The sequence below is a fragment of the Eulemur rufifrons genome, chromosome 8 (assembly GCF_041146395.1).
Source record: "Eulemur rufifrons isolate Redbay chromosome 8, OSU_ERuf_1, whole genome shotgun sequence".
NCBI lineage: Eukaryota > Metazoa > Chordata > Mammalia > Primates > Lemuridae > Eulemur > Eulemur rufifrons.
In genome coordinates, this window is record NC_090990.1 from 30414884 (window position 1) to 30442686 (window position 27803).

At 37.5% G+C, this 27803-nt stretch overlaps 1 protein-coding gene across 1 annotated transcript in view; it reads left to right on the forward strand.

Annotated features, from left to right (window-relative positions):
• CCDC30 (coiled-coil domain containing 30) overlaps nt 1-27803 on the forward strand; it is a 141542-nt gene that overhangs the window by 45041 nt on the left and 68698 nt on the right. Inside the window, exons 7-8 of the mRNA XM_069479162.1 lie at nt 2982-3107; nt 25594-25773. Coding sequence (XP_069335263.1) covers nt 2982-3107; nt 25594-25773 — 306 coding nt within the window. The remainder of the gene's footprint in view (nt 1-2981; nt 3108-25593; nt 25774-27803) is intronic.

A 27803-nucleotide genomic window follows, 5' to 3' on the forward strand; every position in this document is an offset into this window, starting at 1 on the left:
TGTAGGGGATTTATTATAACTCGTGGGGGCTATAGCATGCCCAGCACTGAGCACAAAGACTGCCTCCACCTGGGGATGATGACTGGGCAGTATTTTATTCTTAACAGTGCCTGCATTTGACTGTGCCCATGAGAGGGCACAGCACCATGCAAGCACGTGGGGGATGGCAATAAAGCGTGTCATACTGTGCCTAGGAGGCACAGTTCAGAGCCCTAGATGATCCCCCACCTTTCAGAGAGTAGAACACTGAAAATGGAAAATTCTGAGCTGTTACACTGCTCTCCAGAGTCGTTGGTGGCTACCCTATGCTAATGAGACAATTCACTTACAAGTCATTCATTAGTCCTTCATTTACTGCTGGCTGACAGATAAGGTAGGCTCCCTTCAGCCACCCAGAGATTTCTATATCCCATTGCCCATTTCTTAAATTATTTGCTGCCCCTTTCCTGTGTTTTTCTGCTTTAAACTTTGGTCACTGGTCTCATGAAGGATATAAATTGCCTAAAGTCCTAAATGTATTCAGTGTGCCTCGAATTATGGTAAGTTTCAAATATACGTTTTTTAGAAAAGCTATCTTTTAAAATTATAGTGTTAAAATACATGGCATTCGCATACCAAAAAAAACCACAAAGAAAACAAGAGGAGTTTTAATTTTTAAGAGCTGAAGTGTTTCTTCTACTTTACACTGAAGCATCTCAGGGTGGGGCTAAGGAAATTCTTGCCTTGAGTGTTGAACGTATTGATGTCATGTGTGGATTTAAAAAAATGCTCACCGGTGCAGATGGTGGCTGATGAAGAGGAAGAGCTGCTCTGGGGAAAAATATATCCTTCCCCATATCCTCGTGCAGTGCTGCTAAGTTGACATGATTCTTTACTAGGTCTTTTGTCCGTACCACTGGATGGGAGAAATTGTAAAAGTTACACTGGGGTTTTATTATCCATTTTTCTAGTAGCATTCCCCGTTCTTTCTAACTTGTCAGTTTGGGATTGCTATTCCTGCTTTATTGACACTAAACATAAGAAAGATAAATTAGCAATTTGATTAATTCAGAACAATCAAAATTCTGTAGTGTATTTTTCTAATGCTTGTTCCCTTTGGTCCAGCTGCCAAACAACAGCAAAGGCTCAAATCCATAATAAAGTAACTCTCCAAAGGATCCAAGACAAGATAGGAGGAGAAACGTGTTGATAGGAAGAGATTTCAGGGGTATAGCCTCAGGGAAGGATGATTAAGAAACGTAGCTTATTTTGTCAGTATTTAAAAAAAATAACGTGTGTATTTTTTAACTGGATTTATTTGGATGAAGGTTTCCATCTTAGAGCCTGGCTTATCAGTAATATAGGAAGACAGAAGAGAAACCGCTATGAAAGGTCAAGAGACAATTAAAGTACAAGATTTGAATGAGGTAAGAAATAAAAAGATAATTTTCAGTGAGATTTTCTAATACAGGTAAGGCAGACCCCAAAAGGATGCTCAAGAATTACTGAAAATAGTGAAAGGGAGAAAGCACACTTTCAGGAATGACAAATCTACATCCTATGATTGTGATCCGTGGTTACAAAAAGGCTTCCCAGGAGTAGTCAGTCGGGAAGGAACCCGTTAAAAATGTATTTAGAGCCAGGTGCAGTGGCTCACACATGAAATCCCAGCACTTTTGGGATGCCAAGGCAGGAAGATTGCTTGAGGCCAGGAGTTCAAGACCAGGCTGAGCACCATAGCGAGACTGTCATCTCTACAAACAATTTAAAAATTAGCAGGGCGTGGTGACACACACCTGTAGTCCCAGCTACTTGGGAGACCGAGGTGAGAGGATTACTTGAGCCGAGTAGTTTGAGGTTACAATGCACTATAATTGGGGCACTACACTCCAGCCTGGGCAACAGAACAAGACCCTGTCTCTAAAACTCGTGTGTTGAAATTGTAAGGATGATTTAAAAGGTATTGCCTCACTGAAGAATAAATGTGAAAATTCAGAACAATCTAATAATAACATAAACTACTATTTACAGAGCACTTTCTATGAGCAAGTTGCCCATATAGGTCCAGGCATCATTATCTCTATTTTTCATACGAGGAAACTGAGGCTAAGAAAAGTGAAGTAACTAGCTCAGGGTCCCACTGTTGGTAAACAGTAGAATAGGACTACTAGCACTTTTTTCCAACATATTCTGCATTTCCCAAGTTACAGAGTATAGATGTGTCAGTTTCATGCTGCTTTCGGACTGACCAAACCTCATGCAGTTAGTGCACTTGACGGGTGTGCTTTTACAGTGGAGAGGGGTCCACCGCTTGATGATAGTGTTATCATCAAGGGAATTGGCTCAATTTTCACTCTGTGTTCACTAAGTTGCATTTTGATATCGATTTAATTACATGATAGGTTTTTGTACTCAAGAGAAAATGCACTTTGGATGGCTGAATAGAGTAGATATTAAAAGTGAGAGCTTTTAAGTTAGACTTGGGTTTGAATCCCAGTGCTGACTATATGACCTTGAGCTTCATGTTTCTCCTCTATAAAAAAGAAAGTAATAATAATTCCAATCTCATAGAGTGCCTGGAAAAACAGAATGAGATGATGTGCGTAAAGCACTTACCATAGTGTCTGACATGGTAAGCCCTCAATACATAGTAGCTACTATCATTATTACTCCAATTATTATCAAGTAATTTGGAAATATTTCAATAATACTTTATATTTTATAGGTGCTTATATTTTATAAAATACTTTCAAAATCACATTTTATTCCTACTGTGATGGCTATAATGTAAGTAAGACAAGTATTGCCACATTTTACAGTTGTGTAAATGGGCTTGGAGAAAAACACATATCTTATGAGCTATGATACCATGAACTACTTTCTATGGGTTCATAAATCCCCTAGATGACTCTATAATTGAGTTGGGCAGAAAATTATTATCATAATTTATAGGAAACACTGCTATTGTATATAAAATTAATTATATAAAATGCTTTTTACAGATATTGAAAATGAACCAACAAAAAATTGAAATATTTGAAAGTGAGTCGTCAGAAGAGAGAGTGAGGAGAAAGAAATTGGCATCTGATCTTAATACTATACAGACAGCCTTGAAAGTTAAAAGTGAGGTATTGCCATGCAGTGTGTTGTTTCTTCTTGTTGTATGTAGTTCTAATTTAGGGATTTCATGTTATCATTTTAGAATAAATTATAACTATATTTCTTAGCTTGGGTTGCCATAACCAAATACCACAGACTGTGTGGCTTAAGCAATGGAAATTTATTTTCACATAGTTCCGGAGGCTGAGAAGTAAAAGGTGCTGGCCAATTCACTTCCTGGTGAGGGCTCTCTTCCTGGTTTGTGGATGGACACCTTCTGGCTGTGTCCTCACATGACAGAGAAAGGTCATGGTGTCTTTTCCTCTTCTTATAAAGGCACCAGCCCTATAGGATTAGGGCTCCCTTATATCCTCATTTGACCTTTATCACCTCCTTATCAACCCTATCTCCAAATATAGTCATATTGGGGATTAGGGCTTCAACATATGAATTTTGAGGGAGGAGGGACACGGTTAAGTCCATAGTACTATAGAATATGTGTTTCTAGTAATAAGAATAGGATAGCTTTGTTGTTTCCCCAAGCTGAGTTCCAGCACTAGCCAAAGAGTCCTTTAAGTAGCAAATGTTTGATTGTTATGGTGTTCATAGAGTCATGGACTTGTCTCTCATTTTAACCTCTTATCCTGCCATCTTGGAAAGATTATCAGGAGATATAATCAGCCTATATTTTGAAGAGAGACTTGGAAGTGAGTTCATGAAAGTCTAGATCAGCAATTTAGAGGACAGTGACACTTAATTAATTTTCAGGGTAAGTGGCAGCCAATGCAATGGGCCCAAATCACATCTGAATGACCTACAGTAATTTTCAGTGAAACAAGATAGAAGATCAATACCATTTGCCCTCTTCCTGTGGTTTGGGACTCCCTATACCTTCTTGCCTGTTTGCCCAAGCCTTTGTCATCAGCATTCAACTCCCCCTCTGATTTCAAGGCTTTGGGAAAATACCAAGTAGCTCCTCTCCTAAAGTAAATTTTACATAACCTGTTCCCTTCATTGGGTACCACAGACTGACTCTCAGCCCCTAGTCTTCTACCAATCAAACACTGACTATTCTGTGTCATCAATGTAAAAATTTGATGAAAATCCACCTCTAACCAAAGTGTTTTCTCTCATGGATATGAAAAAAAATCAGAGGACTAGAGGAAACCCTAAATGATTAAGTCACTGGATATACATTATTAAGTAAGGCAGCATAATTTGTAGTTAAGAACACAGAGTTTAAGCTCCATGCAGTGATGCTCATCTGTAGTCCAAGCCACTCAGGAGGCTGAGGCAGAAAGAATGCTTGAGCCCAGGAGTTCGAGTCTGTAGTATGATCATGCCTGTGAATAGCCACTGCACTCAGCCTGGGCAACAGAATGAGACCTCATCTTTCAAAATAAAAAGCCAAACACAAACTTTGAAGTCAGACAGACATGGGTTTGGAATCTCAGCTTTATGACTTCCTCACTATGTGAATTTTGGCAGGTCACTTAAGCTCTCAGAGCCTTAGTTTGAACAACTCTCTCATAGGGTTGTCCCAAAATTAAACTACACAGCACATCGTTCCATAACAAGTAACTTTTAAAAAGATACATTTTAAAAACAGATAGTACAGCTATTTAATCCAGCATTTACTGAAGATTTTACCTCTATGTAAGCCTTTATTAAAGTAGGAGTGACTCTAGAAACCCAATATTCCAAACTGTGAATGATAGGAACTAAGAATGTTCAGTTTAATTAATTGATTTAAGTAAACTTTGTTTTAACTACTAAGAAAGGAATTTGTCTGCCAGAAGGATAGGTTGGAATATTTAAAACAAAAAATTTGTCAGGACCATTTCAAGATTCCTTTTTAGAAATATTTCCCCATAATATATTATGGGGATATAGTCTTATTTTAGTCTACTAAATATCTTCATTTCTTAATCAGGAATTGCAAAAATCAAAGTCAGAACTTATATCCCTATATAATGAAATTCAAAGTCTTTCTGGAACAGTGGAAAGCAGAGACAATTTCTTAATAGCATATGACTTGCTACAAAGAGAGAATTCTGATTTAGAAACAAAGGTGAGACTGAATTATTAAGTATTTAAATGTGTAATATGTAACATATCTTTTATGAGCATAGAATAAAGGAAATTAATTTTAAGTAAAAGATGATTTGGAAATTAAAGTTTCTTTTACTATTATAGAATAAATTGCCATCTAGTATGGGTTATAAGTCAAGCTCTATTTCAGGATAAATATTCAGACTTCAACCAGTACTTGGCACTTAGGATTAATCTGTGAGTTTTTACTTTAAATCAACCTCCTACCAATTTAATTTTTAGAGCACATATTGTAAAATATATACGTAAATGTCTCTAACTTAAAAACTTGGGATCAAAGCATCTTTCTCAGTTACACTGAGAAGTGAGTTATACTTAGAATTAGGAAAATGTTTAAATGTCCTGACCCCAGTTTGTTCCTCAAGTTTAAAAATGGCTGCCAGGGGGGATCACTTGAGGTCAGGAGTTCAAAGCTGCAGTGGACTGGGACATTGTGATCGTGCCTATGAATAGCCACTGTACTCCAGCCTGGGCAACAGAACGAGACTTCCTCTCTTAAGGAAAAAAAAAAAAAAAAAAAAGGCTGCCAGGTCCAAGTTAGTACAACACTAGATGAAGAGGTTGCCTGTAGTGTAATTTCTAGAGTCCCAATTGTTAGGTTATAACCATCTTCTCCTCACTGAAAATTCCCTTCCTTAACCACTCTTTTGATCTAGTTTAAAGATTAAGGAGCAAAGGCTTGAACACAACAGTTAAAATATGTTAGGTTATATTTTAATACCATGTGTGAGGTGAAGAACTAAATCAAAGCCTAATTTATCCTATGCATAGTTGTTACTCTAGGAAACAGGAAGCAGATTGCTGAGGAATTGGGACAGGACATAGATAGCATGTGATATACGAAGGGAAAGGTCCAGAACACAGGATTTGCTGCCTGGGAGGGTAGATATGTGGGCATAGCCTACAACTAAGCTTTGTTTGTGGGACCCTGTCATCAATGTAAGTTATAATCACATTACACAATTAAAGGACCATGTCTTTCAAAATATCGTTGGAAAAAGTAACACAAAGAATGAACTGAGGTGAGAAGAATATAATATAAAATCAAGAGATCCAGATCACTATCCTGGTAATCTGGATCTCTCTTCTTGTTTTTTAAACTTTTTATATTGAAATAATTTCAGACTTAGAGAAAAGTTTCAAAAGTAGAAAGAATTCCCATACACCTTCACCCTCCAAATGTTAACATAGTATCATGTCTGCCTTATCATCTCTCCTTCTAAATACACACACACACACACACACACACACACACAGAGGTACTTTTTTGTGAGCACTTTGAGAGTGAGTTGGAGACATAATCTTCTTTACACCTGAATATTTCTGTGTATTTACTAAAAACAATAACATATTACCACAGTACAAGTCTCTAAATCAGGAAATTAACATTGACACAGTGCTATTATTTAATCTATAGCAAAAGAAGAGCAATTTTTTTCTAGTCTGAGATCCAACCCAGGATCATACGTTGCATTTAATTGTCACGTCTCTACAGCCCCTTTAATCTGCAACCATTCCCCAGTCTGTCTTTGTCTGTCATGACTTTGATATTTTTGAAGAGTGCTATCTTAATCACTATAGGCTGCTGTAAACATAATGCCGTAGACTGGGTGGCTTAAACAACAAACATTTATTTCTCACAGTTCTGGAGGCTGGGAAGCCCAAGATCAAGGTGTTGGCATATCTGGTGTCTAGTGGGGACACTCTTGCTTGTTTGCAGACAGCTGTCTTCTCATTGTGTCTTGACATGGCCAAGAACAGAAAGAGAGGAAGCAAGCTCTCTCCTCTCTCTTCTTATAAGGGCTCTGATCCTCTCCTCATAAGGGCTCTACTCTTGTGACTTAATTACTTTCCAAAGGCCCCACCTCCTAATACCACCCCATTGGGGTTAGGGTTTCAACATATGAATTTTGAGGGAACATAAACATGCAGTGCATAAAAAGTACAGACCATTTATTCTGAAGACTGTCCCTCAGTTTGGGTTTATGGTGATATTTCCTCACAATATAATTAAGGTTACCCATTTTTTGGCAGGAATACTACAGAAATGATAGTATATCCTTTTCAGTGCAGTTGTCAGGAGATGTGATGTTTTTTTGTTCCGTTACTCATGATGTTAACTTTGATTATTTGGTTAAGGTACCATCTGCTAGATTTCTCCACTGTAAAGTTATTACTTTTCTCATTGCAGCTAATAAATATCTCATGGGGTGATATTATACTTCGAGACTATGTTTTCTGTTTCTTGTCAAGCTTTAACTCATTAAAAGTTTCTGTTTTGAATCTTTGATTCTTTAATTATATTCCATTTTCTCTTCAGAATATAGAATGCTTTAGACAAAGGTAGTTTTGCTAAGAGTAGCTGAAGAAGTTGTATCTTAGGTATTTGGGGTTGTTTTATTTTTGTTTTTCCCGCTATACTTGCCTCAGAATAATATATTTCTTAAAGCTCTCATTTCACAGGCTTTGGTCACAATATCCAGACTCATAGTCACAGAATTTAGAGCTGAAAGGGGTATGATCATGTGGCAAGTTCCCTCAATTTACACAAAAGAACACCAAGGCCCAGGGATATTAAACTGCTCCAAGTGCCTGGTGATTCTCAGCCTCTGCTCTTTCTTATGGTATTTAACACATTAACTGCCATGCGTGTTGTATTTAACTCACACTAGTTTTGAGCCCGGGGCCTCGTGAAGCATATATAACTCACACGTCTCTTCACCTTGGGAGCCACAAGAACTATTTTTCAAGTTGCATATAACTCACACACAGAAAACAATAAAAAAATAACAAATTTTTGATTAAATTAGAAAGGATCATTTTGTTTTTGAAGTTTTTATTCTATTTTCGTAATAAAACCTCATAGCCCCAAAGAAAAATTTTTTTTTCTAGTGTGGCAGTCAATGTGTTAAATATGGCTGATTAGTAGATTGAGCTATATCCCTAAGATAAAATTTTGGTAGTGAGAAGTCTGTGGAAGAGAGCTGTTCCTGCTCCACAATATCCATGTCATGGAAGGTCCTACGGCTTTAGCTTTCTTCATGATAAAGAGCAAAGCTTTTACTCACTTAGGATATATACCAAGTTTGTCATGCGAGAATCCAGAATACCTAGAAAATGCTCAGTGTTGTTGTCACTATCCTCTTTAGAAATCTTCAGCAGTTCTCATTTGTTATACATCAAATCTAAACTCCACTGTTTACGTCTCTTTACTTCTTAAGAAACTAGCATTTATTATCTGTAATGTTTACATTTTTACAATGGTCATAAATATCAGTGATTAAGTAGCATTTGGAATCTTTGTTCCTGCTTACAAAAATGATGCAAGCTCATTAAGAAAATCATCTTTCAAGTCCCTGCATAATGTGACTCCTCCCCTCAGTCTTGCCTTATTTCCTCAGCTCCTCACTTTGTAGCCTCTACTTCAGTAATACCATCCTCATCACTTCTCCACAGATTTCTCTATACTCAGTTCTATATCAGTGCCTTTGACCATATTGCTCCCTATGCTTGAAATGTACTATAGGTAGTCTCTTCTTCACCCATCCACATCCACCCATCCCCAAAAGGCCCAGTTCAAGGCCAACCTTCTTCCCTGGAAAGTTTATAGTACATTTGAGATAATATGGATTTATGAGATTATAATCTATCTCATACACTATAGTTTCTCTTCAGAGAATTGAAAAGGCATAGGAAACCAAACAAAGGGATCTCTTAATGTGAATGTAAATTGATCTTTAGAATTAAATCCATTGTGTTCTCAGAATCAAACATAGTTACTATGGAAGATTTGCATTTTTAGAGAGGCTCAGAATGTGAGTGGACGGGTGGGCTACTGTCTGTATTAGTGCAATACTTTGATAGGGATCCATCTTCCATTCTTAGAACCATTCCCCACCCACTCTTTCTACTCCATGAGTAGAGAGAGATATTCTTTCATTTTACATGAAAATATAAAGAGTAACCTTTTAGGAAAGGAAATCTTCAGAATCTGTTTGTCTGAAAAACAAAACAAAAAACCTGAGTGACTCTCAAAGCATCTACTTGCATCAGAATTACCTGGGAGGCTTATTTAAAGTGCAAATTTTCATTTCCCACCCCAGACCATTGATTCTGAATCTCAGGGTTGGGTCTGCAACATAAGACTGCATTTTTAATACACTCCTCAGGTGATGCTTTTATATGCTAAAGGTTGAGAAACCACTATGATAGTCTGGAAGTCTTTACAAGTTCAAGTGTTTTCAAATAAATAGGGTCAGACTGGAATAAAGTTGTTCTCTGTAATATATTTCTAATATTCTTTCTAATTCTTTCAAGTTTTCTTGCAGCAATATAATATTGCTTTTATGAATCAATGAAATACATTCAAAACTTGAGAACAAAACTGTGTTAATAGTGTAAAACTCTATAGATTAGATCTTTTTGCTTGTTAAAAGGTAGAACAAAACTCTAAACAGCACTCTGAGAGGACAACTCCAGAAACCCAAAATACCTTTTTTTAAAAAAAAATTGTGAATCTGCACACCCTTATGCTTATGGTAAAAATGGATTAAGTTATATAACAACTGCAAAGTATTAAATAAAATTGGAATAAGACTTCAATTAGGATGTCAATTTATATTAAGTCAATAATTAAACACTTAATGGAATGAGTATGTTTTTTTCACAGCTATACATAAGAGCATGCGAAATAGAATGTCTTTTCATTTAACTTTACAGGTCTTGAAACTTTTACAAGAATTTGAACAATTAAATCATTTTCCTGTAGGGGAGGAAACTGCAACTGCTAATTTAATTTCAAGTGAAAATATCTGTAAAGATCTTGTGTCTAAAGTACCAATTTTGGAAGTAGAGATTCAAAGCCCAAAGGAAGAGAGAGAGGAACTCTGGTAAATTGACAAAAATCTCATATCACATCAACTACTGGAGGGGGGTACATTTTATTTGGCTTGATCATTATAAGAACTTGACATTCATTTCCAAATGATATGAGTTGAAAAATTAGTTATAAGCATTCCCAAAAGAGTTTGTCTTTTGATATATTATTACATTTTAAAACTTTTTTTCCATGCCTTTTAAAATAAATGTATGCTTTTTATAGAAAATGTAGAAGACATGGAAAAGTATTATAAGAGATTATAACAACCCTTAATTCCCACCAGGGAGAGATATTAACATTCTAATTTTTCTTTCTTTTTTCTGTACATGTACATATATATGTATATTTTTATGTAATTAAGACTATACTCTGCAAAGAGATTTGTTTTTTGCTGTTTTTATCTAACATTGTATCTGATAATTAAGTTCTGAGAAACTTTCTCTTTTATTTATTTATTTATTTTGTTAATCTTGCCCTCTAATTCTTATATTTCTACTTTTTCACCAAAAGTACATTTCACATAAATTTTTGAGGCCTTGAGCAAATGCACTACTCTGCTTTGGCACACAAACTAATAGATCCAGGCCGGGCGCGGTGGCTCACGCCTGTAATCCTAGCACTCTGGGAGGCTGAGGCGGGCAGATTGTTTGAGCTCAGGAGTTCGAGACCAGCCTAAGCAAGAGCGAGACCCCGTCTCTACTAAAAATAGAAAGAAATGATCTGGACAGCTAAAAATATATATATAGAAAAAATTAGCCGGGCATGGTGGCACATGCCTGTAGTCCCAGCTACTCGGGAGGCTGAGGCAGGAGGATTGCTCGAGCCCAGGAGTTTGAGGTTGCTGTGAGCTAGGCTGATGCCATGGCACTCTAGCCTAGGCAACAGAGTGAGACTCTGTCTAAAAAAAAAAAAAAAAAAAAAACAGACAAACTAATAGATCCAATCAATTTTGTCTGGGCAAGAGGCTAGAACTAAATCAAAAGGAAACAACAGATGTCAGTTTTGACATATATACCATATTAAAGGATATGCTTATCAATGAATTCGGGAAATAGAGGCTAAGCATAGCCAAATTTATATCTTTGTAAATGTTCTAAGATAGAAGGAGATTGTTTTGACAGTTTGGAGCACTGAATCTTATGCCCTCGTAAAAGTTGCTTTTAACTGTAGAGTAAGCTTTGAGTCCAGGATTCACAATCCTGAAACCTGGTTGCAGAAGTGGGAAGAGCACATTGGAGAGGTTGTGGGATAATAGCATAATAGTGGTCACAAGAGCAGACAGCCAAGAAGCTAGGTCACAGCATTGAGGTTTGCTGTAGGGAAAAAGAGAATCTAGTTCTTGCGCATTGGAACAGTACATTACAGGGTTTTTGAGGGACATTGTTCTGGTATATCTGTATCAGATGAATTGGAGATGGAAGACAGATCAATTAATCCATACACGAGTGACATAAGAGAGAGTGGCCTAGATTGAATAACTGGCAATGGAGATGAAATGGCCATTCTGAAAGCACTTCCCAGAAGAAGTTGACATTAATGATCAAAGTTGACAAAATCTACCCAGTGGATTTGGGGTAGTTGGCAGAGACACTTGCCACAGGGAGCAAGGCTGTGGCTTTAATTCATGTGAAGGTGGGGAACCTTGCCATGAGAAAGATACCGGGCTTCCCTCTAAAGAGCTCCTTGCTGCCACCTGTTTCCATGACTAGGTCCAGTCTGCTTCCCATAGCTAGGACTGTGAGAAGTGTATGTATCTGCCATATGCCTCTTTCTTTCCTTTTCTCATAATGTTGTCCTGCTTGCTTATCTCCTGTGTCCTCCTTCACAGCCTCCACTTGTCTCAGGTCCATAACACAATCACGTTCAACAACACGTTATGTGTCTACTATGTGCCGGGTACTATAAGTAGATAGGATACAAAATAAGACTCAGTTCCTATCCTCATGGTCCACATGATCTGATGTTAAATAAGATAGTTAAACAAGGCACCACCGGATACTGTGGGAGCACAAAGCAGGGGCCCTGGCCCAGGCTAATGAATCAGAAAATATTCTTAAAGAAGTAAAAACTTAAATTGAGCCCTGAAATCTGAGCAAGCAAGGGCCAAGCAAAAAGATGGGAAAATAATTTTCAGGAGGGATATGACATGTGCAAGAGAAAGCATGATGTGTTTGAGGTCCTGAAAGTGACCTCAATACATGTATAGCATAGACTTTGAAGAGAAGAAATGGGGAAGGAGATGATAAGAATGAAAAGGTAGGCAGAGGCCTTACCATAAAGGGACGTGGATGCCTGTATTAGGGAGTTTGGACAGTAGGAAACTACTGCAGGGTTTAGCAGCATGGGGGAGACAAACATAGATTTGTGATTCAGAAAAAGCACTCTGCCTGCTGTGTGTAAAACAGATTGTTGGCACAAGAATGGAGTCTTGGAACAGGGGGGGACATGCAGGAGATCTTCTAACCTAGTAGTTTTCAAAATTCTCTTTCCAAAACTTTAGGAGTTATTCAAAGGAACCTCAAAAATTACCTGTAAGATGAAGGAAGACTGATGAATCTGTGAGCCCTCTACTCCCATCAGCCAGAGAAGCTCTACTTTTATCTGTTTCATAATGTGGGCTTCTGTGTAAGATTTTACTTCAAGAAAGAGTCCACAGCTAAAATAAGTTTGATATTTAGTTGAGTCTTCTTTTTTCATAGATGAGGTCTCTGAGACCTAGAGAACTGAAATGTCACAATCACATACACAGCAAGTTATCGGCAGGACTGGGATGAGGACCCAAGTCTGACTCTGAGTCAGGAAAAGTTACTACTTTATCAGCTTTGGAGGGCACATAGTCACAAATATCCTAAGGGCAAGAAGGTACTGGAACATTTGGGTTCTAAATCAGTTTCTAAGAAAATGAGCTTTAATGAGGCTGAAAAATTGCTCAAGACTCAATCTCTATGTATGTCTAACATGAGGGGTAGGTGGGGGGAATTCTTCCAAGCCCAGTCTGTCTTGTTCTGGACTATGTCTCCAGTGTCTGGAACAATGCTTGACACATAGTAGGTACTCAAAAAATATGTGAATGGATGTAATTTTCCCCCTACTCCCACTGTGTACAATGGGCATGCTATTGCAGTATCTTGTAGCTGAATCCAAAGTTGGACTTCCAACGGCAGCTCCAAACTTACAGAGCCCAGCTGATCTTCCTTGATGCTTTTATCATTGTAATATATAATGCCCCTCTCTGTCTCTGTTAATTTTCTTTGTTCTGAAGTCTACTTTATCTGTTATTAATATATACATTCTTGCTTTCTTTTTATTGTTTGCATGATATATCTTTTTCTGTATTTTTACTTTCAACCTGCCTGTAACATTATATTTGAAGTGAATTTTTGTAGAGAATATATAGTTAGGTCATTTATTTTAATCTACTCTGCCAATCTCTTTTAATTGGTGTATTTAGAACATTTGCATTTAATGTAATACTGATATATTAGGGTTTAAGTCTGCCATTTGTTTTTTTTGTTTGTTTGTTTTTGTTTTTTTTTGAGACAGAGTCTCGCTTTGTTGCCCGGGCTAGAGTGAGTGCCCTGGCATCAGCCTAGCTCACAGCAACCTCAATCTCCTGGGCTTAAGCGATCCTCCTGCCTCAGCCTCCCGGGTAGCTGGGACTACAGGCATGCGCCACCATGCCCGGCTAATTTTTTCTATATGTATTTTTAGTTGGCCAGATAATTTGTTTCTATTTTTTAGTAGAGAAGGGGTCTCGCTCTTGCTCAGGCTGGTCTCGAACTCCTGACCTCGAGCGATCCACTTGCCTCGGCCTCCCAGAGTGCTAGGATTACAGGCGTGAGCCACCACGCCCGGCCCTGTTTTTGTTTTGTATTTGTTCTCTCTGTTTTTATGTCTGTTTTTTTTTATGCTCTGCCTTCCTATGGGTTACTTGAACATTTTTTAGAATTTCATATTATTTACAGTGTTTTTGAGTATCTCTGTATAGCTTTATCAGTGGTTGCTCTAGTAGGTGTTACATTTTATATACACATGCCATCATTTTATCAATTTGAATGAAATGTAGAAACCTTACCTCCCTTTATATCCATTTACCTCCAGTTATAAAATAATTGTCTTAAAATATTTCTGTACGTACATTTAGAACCACATCAGGCAGTGCTATAATTTTTACTTCAATCATCATATACAATTTAAGAACTCAAAAGGAAAAGGAAAATATATTACCTTTAGCCATATTTTTTTCTCTTTTTGTTGTTCTTTCTTCCTTCCTGATGTTCTAAGATTTCTTGTATCATTCCCTTTGTGTATAGAGAATTTCCTTTAGCCATTCTTTTAGGATAGATCTGCTGGCAACAAATTCTTAGTTTCCCTTCATCTTAGAATGTCTTGATTTCTCTTCATTGCTGAAGGATATTTTCACTGAGTATAGGATTCCAGGTTGAAATTTCTTTTCTTTCAGCACTAGAGAAATGATGTCTGTGCCACTTCCTTCTGGTCTCTGGTTTCTGATGAATGTTTGCCTATCATTCTAATTGCTTTTCCCCTTTATGTAAGATAGTGTTTCTTGCTGCTTTCAAGGTTTTTTTCTGTCTTTGCTTTTCAAAAGTTTGATTATAATGTGTCTTCACATAGATTTCTTTAGGTTTATCCTGTTTGAGGTTTGCTCAGCTCCTTGGATCTGTGTGTTTATGTCTTTTGGGAAGTTTATAATCTTTTTTTTTTTTTTTTTTTTTGAGACAGAGTCTCACTCTGTTGCCCAGGCTAGAGTGAGTGCCGTGGCGTCAGCCTAGCTCACAGCAACCTCAAACTCCTGGGCTCAAGCGATCCTCTTGTCTCAGCCTCCCGAGTAGCTGGGACTACAGGCATGCACCACCATGCCCGGCTAATTTTTTCTATATATATATATTTTTTAGCTGTCCATATAATTTCTTTCTATTTTTAGTAGAGATGGGGTCTCGCTCTTGCTCAGGCTGGTCTCGAACTCCTGAGCTCAAACGATCCGCCCACCTCGGCCTCCCAGAGTGCTAGGATTACAGGCGTGAGCCACCGCGCCCGGCCGGAAGTTTATAATCTTTATTTTTTCAAATACTCTTCAGCCCTGCCTTCATTATCCTCTCCTTCTAGGATCTGATGACACAAGTATTAGATCTTTTGTTATAGTCCCACAGGTTCTGTTCATTTTTTTAAAAAAATCTGTTTTCTCTGTGTTGCTCAGATTGAATAATTTCAATTGTCCTATCTTCAAGTTCATTGATTCTTTTCTCTGTACCCTTCATTCTGCTGTTGAGGTGTCCATTGAGGTTTGTTTTTGAGACAGGGTCTTTCTCTGTCACCCAGGCTGGAGTGCAGTGCCGCAGTCGTTGCTCACTACAGCCTTGAACCCCTGGGCTCAGTTGATCTTCCTGCTTCAGCCTTCTGAGTAGCCAGGACTACAGGCATGTGCCACCATGCCCAGCTAATTTAAAAAATTTTTTTTGTAGAGGTAAGGGTCTTGCTATGTTGCCCAGGCTGGTCTCGAACTTCTGGGCTCAAGCAATCCTCCCCACTCGGCTTCCCAAAGTGCTGGGATTGCAGATGTGAGCCACCATGCCCAGCCGGATTGTGGTATTTTCAGTTCTAAAATTTCCGTTTGGTTGTTCTTTATATCTTCTATTTTTGTGTTGAAACTTTCTTTTCTGAGATTTTTGTATTTTTTTCATTTGTTTCAAATATGTTCATAATTTGCTTGAAGCATTTTTATGATGCATGATCTAAAATGCTTGTCAAATAATTCTAACATCTTCATCCTGGCATCTGTCATTGCCTTTTTTTCATTCAAGTTGAGATTTTCCTGGTTCTTGGTATGAAGAGTGATTTTAGATTGAAATCCAATCATTTTGGGTATTATTTTATAAGACTCTAGATCTTTTTTAATCCTTCTGCTTAGCTGGCTGCTTCCCATACTACTCTAACAGGGGAAGTGTTGGGGGGGAGGTGCTGCCTTATTTCTGCCCAGTGGGGTAGAATTCCAGGTTCCCCACTCAGCCTCCGTGGACACCCAAGGAAGTAAGGACTCCTTATATTGGCTGGTGAATTGGAGGTCCTACTCTCCACTAGGCCTCCACTTATGGTACCTGGCTGAGACGGGGAGGAATACCTTGTTACTGCTCCCCACTTGGCCTCCACTGGTACCACAAGGTGGAGGGTGGTCTCGTTGTGCTGGGTGGTGGTGAAAGTCCACTAGGCCTCCTCTGACACCACCCCAGGGGAAAGGGACAAGGGTGCCTCCTCACTGCTGGGTGGGAGTAGAATTCTAGACTTACCACATAGTCTCCCCACTCAGTGCAGGGTAGGGGAGCTTGCTACTGCCTGCCAGGGGTAAAAGTCCCTGCTGCCTACTTCGCCTTCTCTGATACCACCCCAGTGGGGGAGTTGGGGTTCCTAATTACAGCCTGGTAAGGGTGGAAATCTAGGCTCCCAATTCGGCCTTTGCTGGCATGAGTGGTGATGGGGCCATAGATTTTTCCGTGGTGTTCTGCTGGAGTTAGTGGGTGTTATCCAAAAGTTTTATTTCTTGCTTGGCTATACTTTTCCCGGTGCTTTGGCTAAAGATAGCAGGCTTTCATTGGGGCTTTTTTGTTTTTTGTTTTTGTCTATGCTTGCTGGCATTGTCTGGGTTGCTGTCTTGTTCAGCTCCAAATCTGGACGTATGAGGCAAAAAGAACACCCAGGAAACTCACGGCTGTGTCATTCCTTGGGTCCCGAGCTCCCTAGATGGTCTGCCTTCCTCTCTCTACTTTTCAGAGTCTTTTTATATTTGTTTTATATATAATGTCCAGGGGTTGTAGTTGTACTTAGTGGGAAAAATAGAGGGAAAGTATGTCTACTTCATCTTCATGGAAGAAAATGTCCATTTTCTCCATTTCAAAAAATATGAGGTAGCTGGGCACGGTGGCTCACGCCTGTAATCCTAGCACTCTGGGAGGCCGAGGCGGGCAGATTGTTTGAGCTCAGGAGTTCAAGACCAGCCTGAGCAAGAGCAAGACCCCGTCTCTACTAAAAATAGAAAGAAGTTAGCTGGACAACTAAAAATAAATAGAAAAAATTAGCCAGGCATGGTGGCGCATGCCGGTAGTCCCAGCTACTCTGGAGGCTGAGGCAGGAGGATTGCTCGAACCCAGGAGTTTGAGGTTGCTGTGAGCTAGGCTGATGCCACGGCACTCTAGACCGGGCAACAGAGTGAGACTCTGTCTCAAAAAATTAAAAAAAAAAAAATTTTTTTAATTAAATAAAAAATATGAGGTATATGTTTGCATTTTCCCAATCTTAGCATGTTTGGCTTCCACGTGTTATTTCATACTGTTTTGTATCATTTGAATGTATTACCTTTTAAAAACTGCTGAATTCAAAATAAAATATTTAATGTTTTTCTATATAGTTAGAAGAATTTTAGAAGGAAAAAACACTCCTTAGACACAATTTTTCTCTGTTTTTTTCCAAATATACACCTTCCTGTAGTAGGTATGTGTTTACACACATACATATATATTGTCCTTTTGTTCCACAGTTTTACTTTGATAAGTATTTTTCATGTTAATGAATAGTCTTTATAGCACTTTCAAGCTGAATTATCTTTAATCCTTTTAGCCATTTTCCTGTCTCCATTTAGTTACTATTTTAAATAATATTCTATGAGCATTATTGTACATTTAACTTTTTTCTTCTTATGACTTATTTTATTGCAGCAAATTCATTGGTATGCAATTAGTCAAAGAGTCTGAACATTTTTATGGCTTATTATCTGTATTGCCAGATTGCCTTCTTAAAGAATTTGGGCACTAACTATAATCTGTGAAGCATGCTGTGCTAGGCTTCAAGGTACCTGAACAAAATTTAAGATTGAGATAATAAAAACAAAATCAGCATGTTTGTATTCATTCTCATTTTCATCCACACTCTGTAGCCATTCAAGGTGCATCCCCTCCTCTTGCAGGGGCAACAGAGCAAGACTCTGTCTCAAAAACAGAAGAAAAAAAAAATCTATGATGGTTCATCTCCCTGAATGTTAGTAAAAAGTATGACTCATTTGTTTTTAAAGTTTATATATAAGACTAAGATGACTGCTCTGCTATAGAATTCAAGTTGAAAATCTTGCTTCCGGAACTTTCTTGACTTGCAGATTTTTTCCTCCCTATTCTACTACTATAATCAGCATTTTGATAAATTTTTGTTGTTATGTTTGCACCAAGTCCTGAATTAGGAGAGAGTAAGCAGAAGGAAATTCCAGAGGAGTTAGTAAAGGAGGGCAGTTGTCCAAGAGAGGGGCAGAAGAAGGAGGACTCACAGCAGAATCAAGATGTGAAAGATGAAGAACAACAGTTGACCATGAAGCCTGAGGGAGTTGTGAGGCTTAGAGAAGAGCGGAACCGTATAAATCAGAGTCTCCTTCGGTTTCAGAGCTCTGAGGATAGTTCAGATGACAGTAGTGCCCAGGTAGGTGCTATAAACACAGGCCCTGACTGGGTCCATTCCTTCGGGTTGGCTGTGGATATAAGCATCATTTTTAATATCATCATTCATATATATTTGTTAAATAATATAACCATGGCCTGAATAGTAACAAAATAGCAACTGAAATCTGAGCTAAGCCCATCAGTTGATGCACGTTATTTTAAAGGGTTCTTAAGCTCCCTCTAGGCTCAGCAGGAAAAAATACTGATTAATTGTTGATGTTTGCCATAGCCAGATGGAATTGGAGATGGCAGGATGTGCCACATTTTCTATTTCTGGTATGTAGCTTAATGGACAAAGTACTTCATTTTAGTGGGGGAAAGTCGACAGACGTGGAATGATTTTAATATGGATTTTGCTATTTACTAGAGATCTGCCTGTAGGAGAAATAAAGGGAGTCACGACTAGCTACACTTTGGTTCTTATACGTCAATTTTATAGGTTCTTTCTTATATAAATTAAGATTTCTCTATATATACCTTTCCAGAAATTATTTTGAAAGCCTCCCCCACAGAGGGAGGCTTTCATACTCCTAAGTAAACCAACTTTGGAAGGCTGATATTAATAATACACATTTGAAAAATGATTCAAGTATATATTTAGAAAAAAGAAAGAGTAACAGTAAAGGAAGTCAAAAATATATTTGTAAAGAAATTCCTTTTTTGGCCGGGCGCGGTGGCTCACGCCTGTAATTCTAGCACTCTGGGAGGCCGAGGCGGGTGGATTGCTCGAGGTCAGGAGTTCCAGACCAGCCTGAGCAAGAGTGAGACCCCGTCTCTACTAAAAATCAACAGAAATTATATGGACAACTAAAATATATATATACAAAAAATTAGCCGGGCATGGTGGCGCATGCCTGTAGTCCCAGCTACTCGGGAGGCTGAGGCAGGAGGATCGCTTAAGCCCAGGAGTTTGAGGTTGCTGTGAGCTAGGCTGACCCCACGGCACTCACTCTAGCCCGGGCAACAGAGTGAGACTCTGTCTCAAAAAAAAAAAAAAAAAAGAAATTCCTTTTTTTTTAGGCAAGCATGAAAATGAGGTTTATTGAGAAAAGAAAGACAGGATTATAGGGCAAGAGCAAGATACAGGTTTACAGAGCATAATACATAACGCCACAGATGACAACCAGACCCATTTTCACAGCAAAGGGAGAGCCAAAGGAAGGGCAAAAAGAGATTGGCCGTGGTCTGCGTCTTATTTTATAGTGCCTGATAGGGACCTCCCTCGTGGTTCAGAGGTCACCATGGAACCACTTTGATTGGACAGTTGGGAGTCACATGACCTGAGCCTTGACTACACATGTGGATTCTAGGTCACTTTCCAGACTTTATGGTACCCATGCTGCTTGGCCTGTGGGCTAGAGAGTCCTCTGCATTCTTTTGCAGCTGGCGCACAAAGTTCTGATTGGCAGAGTCATAGGGCATTCCCTCCTCCCCCAGGTATGGAGAATTAGGGTTGGGCAGGACCAAGATGGGGGCAACAGCACCCACTTTCATCCTTAGGAGACCTGGAATCCCTCACTATCCACCTAACATTCCCCACTCTTAAAGAGATTCATATATAGAATTTGAAAGCTAGGCAAGTCACAGTAAACAAGCTAAATATATACCCAAAAGGAGATTCAGATATACATTTGAAAGGAAAGGGAGTCATTGGATTTGTTCAGAAGACCAAAGCGGGAGTATATCAAATATACAAGAAGGGATTAATTTTACAATGTTAGTACCGTCATTGGATGTTGGCCCAGTGTAGGAGGCTTGAGCAAAGGCTGAACACTTTGGTCACAAAGATTATAAAATCGTTGCTTAGGAGCTTAAAATGATTGGTGTACTTTTAGGGCATGCAGTTTGGAGTGTGAGACTAATAATACCCTGGTTAATTTGTTAATTTCTTTAATTTAGCTTTTCCCATTACTTGAAGAATCATTTCTTAACTCCCAGTAAGGAGGTGAAAAACCATGAAATATATAAAAATTCTCAGGAAACCCAGGAGAATTGCCACTTTGTAGAGGGGCAAATAGTCCTATATGCCGCATAGCCTTTTAGAATTGTACTGAATTCTAGCACAGTTCAGTAATATTTTTCCATAATAATGACTATAAATTATTGAAAGAAGTTTAAGTTGCTCTTATTCATTATTCAACCAATATTAATTGAGTATCTATGCTGTGTCAGGCCCTGTGCTAAGGCATATACCGCAATAAACAAGATAGATATGGACCTCATGCGAAAAAAAGAACATATTTGTATTTTGAATTTTACATTTCCCAAAGCACTGTTGCACACATTATTCCATTTACTTCTTTAAGAAGACAAGGAAGAGAATGCATTGTAGACAGATTTTTTTTCTGCTATATCCTGTATAGCAATTATTTTAGAACCTCTTTCTGTGTGTAGGGTTCTTTGACCAACTGATGGTTATAGATTATTCTGCTTTTTCATTCGTGTGTGTATGTATGTTTTTGGTCTTCACTTCTGTTGTCAGATTATAGTGTCTAGTACCTGGCAACTATCCATGTGTGCTGTGTCTTCTTAGCCCTCATAATATACAAATTTAAGCAGCTACAGGTTGAGCCAGATGTCAAACTTTTAAGAATGCTTATAAGTGGTAAATACATGGAAAAAAACTGTGAGAGCCTATTTTTTGAGTAAGTGTGTGAGCTGTATTGGGCATAAGTATTTTATGACATTGTTTGTGGCTTCTTATGGCCTTTGGGACTTAATTTTTGCTATTCAATAGTATTCCATCTGAGGTTGCCAGACAGCTGAATTCTATATATTACTTTCCCAATATTTTTGAAACAAATTGGAACCAACATTAATTAATTTTATAGGCTTAAAACCTTACTTCTTATTTTTTCCTACCATTATTGAGTATTTGCTATGTTCTTGGCACTTTACTAAATACCCTGTGTGTATTAAACAATACAATGAGTCAGGAATATTACTGTTGCCGCTATGTTGATGAGGAAACTGAGGCATTAGAGAGGTTAAATAATGTGTCCAAAATGTGCACATTATTCACCCACATTGGATAAGTGGTGGAATCCAGGTCTGTCTACTCTATAGCCTGACCTTTTTTTTTTTTTTTTTTTTTTTGAGACAGAGTCTCACTTTGTTGCCTGGGCTAGAGTGCCGTGGCATCAGCGTAGCTCACAGCAACCTCAGACTCCTGGGCTCAAGCAATCCAGAAGCCTCCCGAGTAGCTGGGACTACAGGCATGCGCCACCATGCCCGGCTGCTTTTTTCTATATATTTTTAGTTGTCCAGCTAATTTCTTTCTATTTTTAGTAGAGACGGGGGTGGGGGTGGTCTCACTGTTGCTCAGGCTGGTCTTGAACTCCTGACCTCGAGCGATCCACCTGCCTTGGCCTCCCAGAGTGCTAGGATTACAGGCGTGAGCCATTGTGCCCGGCCTGTATTTAATTTTTAATTTATTAAAGTAATACTTTAAAATAGTAAAAGCCTATAAAGTTAAGACAATGATAGTTCCAACTTGTTTTAATTCTTAAGGAATTTATAATTCCTTAAGATGCAAAAAATGTTAGACATCATTTGGTCTTATGCCTTTAATCTGCAGATAAATAAGACTCAGAAAGGGTAATTGGCTTAATAAATCTATTGATTGATTGATTTAAAAGACCCCTGGGCCGGGCGCGGTGGCTCACGCCTGTAATCCTAGCACTCTGGGAGGCCGAGGTGGGCGGATCGTTTGAGCTCAGGAGTTCGAGATCAGCCTGAGCAAGAGCGAGACCCCACCTCCACTAAAAATAGAAAGAAATTATATGGACAGCTAAAAATATATATAGAAAAAATTAGCCGGGCATGGTGGCGCATGCCTGTAGTCCCAGCTACTCAGGAGGCTGAGACAGGAGGATCGCTTGAGCTCAGGAGTTTGAGGTTGCTGTGAGCTAGGCTGACGCCACGGCACTCACTCTAGCCTGGGCAACAGAGTGAGACTCTGTCTCAAAAAAAAAAAATAAATAAAAAAATAAAAGACCCCTGTATGCTTATTTTTCACTCTTACATGGTTCCTAGTAGCCTAATTGAGTTTATATGCCTCTGCAATAACTTTCTACCAGGAAAGTGATTTATATAGTGGGAAAAATGGAGACTCTTTACATTGACTGCTTGACTGGCTGTCTGGTAGCAGCTAGCTGCTTCAACAGTTGGCTTCCTTGAAAAACAATTTGCATTTCTATGCTGGTAAAGCAAATGGACTGGAAAATGTAGGCAGGAACAACTACTGTTCTGGCTTCCCCTGTCTTCAAAACAGGCTAAAAGTTCTGTGCCTCTGTCCCATTGGTGTAAATGGGGTGCTTCTCTTATATACAGTATCTCTGTTTTGGTATGTTAAACGGTTCTATAGGCTGCCGATTAATTGTTAAAAGCTGTTGTAATATGGTTAAACAAGAAGGTAGAGTGGTAATCAAGGCATTCAAGGTTGTTTGCAGGTGGAAGATGAAGGCACTTAAAGTACTGTTGTAGCACCAAGAGTAATGGGTAATGTTACTGCGTATTTACTAAGTGCCAGGCATCATGCTGAGTGCCTGCATGTTACCTTACTTACCATTCACTCCATCCAGTAGTTATCACTGTTATCCACATTTTAAGACAAGGAAACTGAAATGTAGACAGATGAAGTAATCTTTCCAAGGCCACCCAGTTAATAAGTGGTAGAGTCAGGATTGAAACCCAGGTGCATCTAATTCCAAAGCTGGGGTTCTTAATAATTACATTATAATCCATTAAAGAATTTTCTCTTTAATCCTCTAAGGGATCTTAGAGGTATCTTAGAGACTTGCAGCTCTAAGAGAAGCAAATTGGATTTAGATTTGCCTTTCTAACTAAACCAAAACAGGCATTGAAGGACTAATAGGACCTGGCGAGTTCTGTGTTGCTTCAGGAACATAAGCTAGGTAAAACTAACATAATGACCTAGGCTTTTCAGAAAGTTGTAGACAGAAAGCATACTGGACCAGGACTAAGAAAATTCTAAGTATATCTTACCTATTGAATTGTATAAGATTGAATTCTTTATCTACTCAGCACACCTGTGTGTGCCTACCTTTTGTAGAAAATCCAAATCACTACTCTTATTACACTGGAGAGGCCAGATAGTAGAGTGTTTTGCTGTTATTTCATACATGTGCCTCTATTTTTTTAATGCTTTATTGAAGTATAATTAATAAATAAATGTATATATTTATGGTGTATGTGATGTTTTTATATATGTATACATTGTGAAATGATTAAATCAAGCTAAGTAACATATCTATCACCTCACATAGTTTTTTGTGGTGAGAACATTTAAGATCTACTCTTTTAGTAATTTTCAGGTATACAATACATTATTATTAACTACGCTAATTATTAACTATAATAATTAACATAATTATTAACTGTGCTATAAAATAGATCTCCAGGATTTATTCATCCTATCTGAACTTTGCGCCTGTTGGCCAACATCTTCCCCTTCCATGTCCCCCCCTCCCTAGTCCCTGGCATCCACCATTCTACTCTCTGCTTCTATGAGTTCAACTTTTTAGATTCTACATATAAGTGAAATTATGCAGTATTTGTCTTTCTGTGCCTTGCTTATTTCACTTAGCATGATATCCTCCAAGTCCATCCATGTTGTCACAAATGACAGGATTTCTTTCTGTTTTAAGGCTGAACAGTATTCCTGTGTGTGTTTGTGCATACCATATTTTCTTTATCCATTTATTGACACTTAGGGAAAAGCTTTGACATTGGTCTTGGTAAAAATTTTTTGTATATGACCCTAAAAGCACAAGCAACAAAAGCAAAAATGATGAGATTGCATCAAACTAAAAAGTTTCTGTACAGCAAACAGAGTAAAGAGACGACCTATGAAATGGGAGAAAATATTTGTAAACCATACATCTGATAAGGAGTTAATTTCCAAAATTTATAAAGAACTCAAACAACTCAATACCAAGCAAACAACCCAATTTAAAAATAAGAAAAGCACCTGAATAGACATTTCTCAAATGAAGATATAAAAAAGGCCCAACAGATATATGAAAAAAATATTTAATATTGCTAATGATTAGGGAAATTCAAATTAAAAGTATAATGAGATTTACACATGGAGTAGAATGGCTGTTATCAAAAAGACAAAAGATAAATGTTGGCAAGGATATGAAGAAAACAGAACACTTGTACACTGTGGGCAGAAATGTAAATTAGTACAGCCATTATGGAAAACAGTATGAAGGTTCCTCAAAAAATTAAAAATAGGAGGTGAGAGTGGGGAAAAAAAGAAAAAATTAAAAATAGAACTACCATATGATCCAGCAATTCCACTTTTAGGTATATATCCAAGGGATTTGAAATGAGTATTTTGAAGAGATAATCTGTACCCCAATATTATTTGCAGCATTATTTACAAAAACCAAGTTATAGAATTAACCTAAATGTCCATCAATGGATGAATGGATAAAGATGAAGTGTGTTCCACACAATGGAATACTGTCCAGCCTTAAAAGAGAGTGTCGTTGTAGAGCAGTAATTGGGGAAGCATCAGCAGGTAGTAAAAGGAAAGTGATGAGGAAGGCTAGGAACTTAAAGTCTCTTACTAAGTTTTCTCTTTTTTTCGTCTTACCGGCAGACACCACACACACACACACACACACACACACACACTACTTCTTCACATACTGATTCTTTGAATTTCCCATTTTAAGTGATTTACTCTAAAATTGTCTGTGTTTCTGTTGCCCTTCATTGATGTGAAAAATAAGAAGCCTAGTTGTCTATGCCTAACTGCATTTGTTCACATAATTTTCCTGGTATTTTCACTCTAACATAATAGGAGTTAAATTATATGAACATGTACCAACTTGCCATAAATGTAAAAGAGTAATTTTTTTTGTAGGTAAGTTAACTCCAAAAACATTGACATGTGAATAATCACATTTTGACGATTCTGGTTCTGACATCTTGAACCTGTTTTACTAATATTCTTTCGAATTGTCCATGGTTTTTCTTTTAAAATGTTTGCTTTAGTATTCAGCATCTGGAGAAAAAGTAAAAGACAAGCAGAAAGAGGAAGTTCAGCAACTTCGTCAGAATTTGCACCGGCTCCAGGTTCTATGCAACTCAGCTGAAAAAGAGCTTCGATATGAGCGAGGAAAGAACTTGGACTTAAAGCAACATAATAGCTTACTTCAGGAAGAAAGCATTAAGGTAACTCTTGGGGGCACATCCTTTATTGAAGGGTCTCAGTTTGCCCCTGGGGGTAAATGAATCAAAATTCTTCAACTTTGTGATTCATGATAGGATCTATAGGTGGGTGTACAATGTGAGCTATCTGGTAACTTCTTCCTTTAACTTTTCCCTAAGTAAGGAAAGAACTCAGTAATTTCTATGCTGCTGAAGGGATCCATATGCTATGAACCTGTAATCAGAAAAAGTTTTTAAATTACACAGTCTTTTGAAATCATTGTCTAAAACTTTTAGCACTTACTAAATTTCAATGACCTGAGCCAAAAGCCTAGATGTCCTGCCCTTGTTGTGTATCACTAGACTCATTTATCCCTAATAGATGCATCCATTATTACTGATCTAATCAAATCTCAACTGCACTATTCTTGGCCTTTCAAATTCCTGTATTGATTTTACAATTAGTTTGTCAAGTTACACACACATACCCACATGAACTCACATATAACACACATATACTCACACATAATGTTTTGGGATTTTAGTTGGAATTACATTAAATCTATAGGTCACTTTGGGCAGAATTTAAATCTTTACAATATTGAATCCTATAATTTTATGAAATATGTGTATTTAGGTCTTTAATTTCTCTCATTATAATTTTCTCATACATCTTTTGTTAGACATATTCCTAGTTGCTGATATTTTCCATACTATTATAAGTGGTAACTTTTTTTAAATTTCGTTTTTGATTTGCCAATATATAAAGATGCTATTAATCCTTTTCTAATAAAAACTTTGCCATACTTTTCTGTTCTTATAATTTATGTTTATATTATTTTGGATTTTCTGTACAAGCAATCGTATCATCTGAGAATAAAGATAATTTCTCTCTTCCCTTCTAAATGCTAGCTATTCTTTATCACATTAAGGAAATTGCTTTCTAATGTTAGTTTGCTCAATATTTTATGATAAATACATGTTGTATTGTTTTATTTTTTAATTTTTAAAAAATATTGTAGAGATAGGGTCTCAACATGTTGCCCAGGCTGGTCTCAAACTCCTGGCCTCAAGCAATCCTCCTGCCTTGGCCTCCCAAAGTTCTGGGATTACAGGCATGAGCCAGCCACATATTGAATTTTATCAAATTCTTTTTCTGAATATTTAAAGAAAATTAAAATTTTTTTAAATCTGTTAATATGCTGAACTATTATACATTGACCAATTTGCTAATGTTTATCCAACTTTGCATTCCTGGGATAAACCCAACTTTGTCAGAAATTATCATTATTTTCCTATATTGCTGGATTTGACTTGCTAATATTTCTTGGGGATTTTTGCATCTTTCTTCATGAGTGAGACTGGCCTACCATTTTCTTTTCTTGTAATGCCCTTGTCAGAGTTTGGTGTCAAGGTTATTCTTAAAATAGCTTCTTAAAATAAAAGGGGTAATGCACTCTCTTTTTCCATTCTCTGGAAGAGTTTATGTAAAATTACAATGATTTCTTCTTAAATAATTACAGGAACTCATCCCATCCCTTTAACTTTCTGATTCTAGAGTTTTCTTTTGGGAAGTTTTCCAACTGCTGGTTCTGTTTCTTTAATAGTTATAAGAAGTCAAACTTCTTTTTATTTCTTCTTGTATCAACTTTGATGTATTTTATTTTTTTAGAAAAATTTCCATTTCATTTAAATTTTTTAAAAAATTACAGAAACTTATTCATGTTTTCATTTTCAAAAAATATAGTGACGGTCATTTTACTTTCATGATATTAATTATCTGTATTTTATTGCTTTTTCCTTGAACAGTCTCACTAGAAGTTTATTTATTTTATTAGAGTTTTAAAAGCACTAAAGTTAGCTTTGTTGATCTACTCTATTGTATCCTTTTTAGAGAAAGAATAAATACATGTATTTCACAGTTTAGAGTTAATATAATATGGAGTACTGGATTAAAATAAGGAAATCTGTATTCAGACCTTGGCTCTATCATTTGCAAACTCTATTTGATATTCAATTTTTTCATCCCTAAAAGGAGTTAAAATACTCATCCT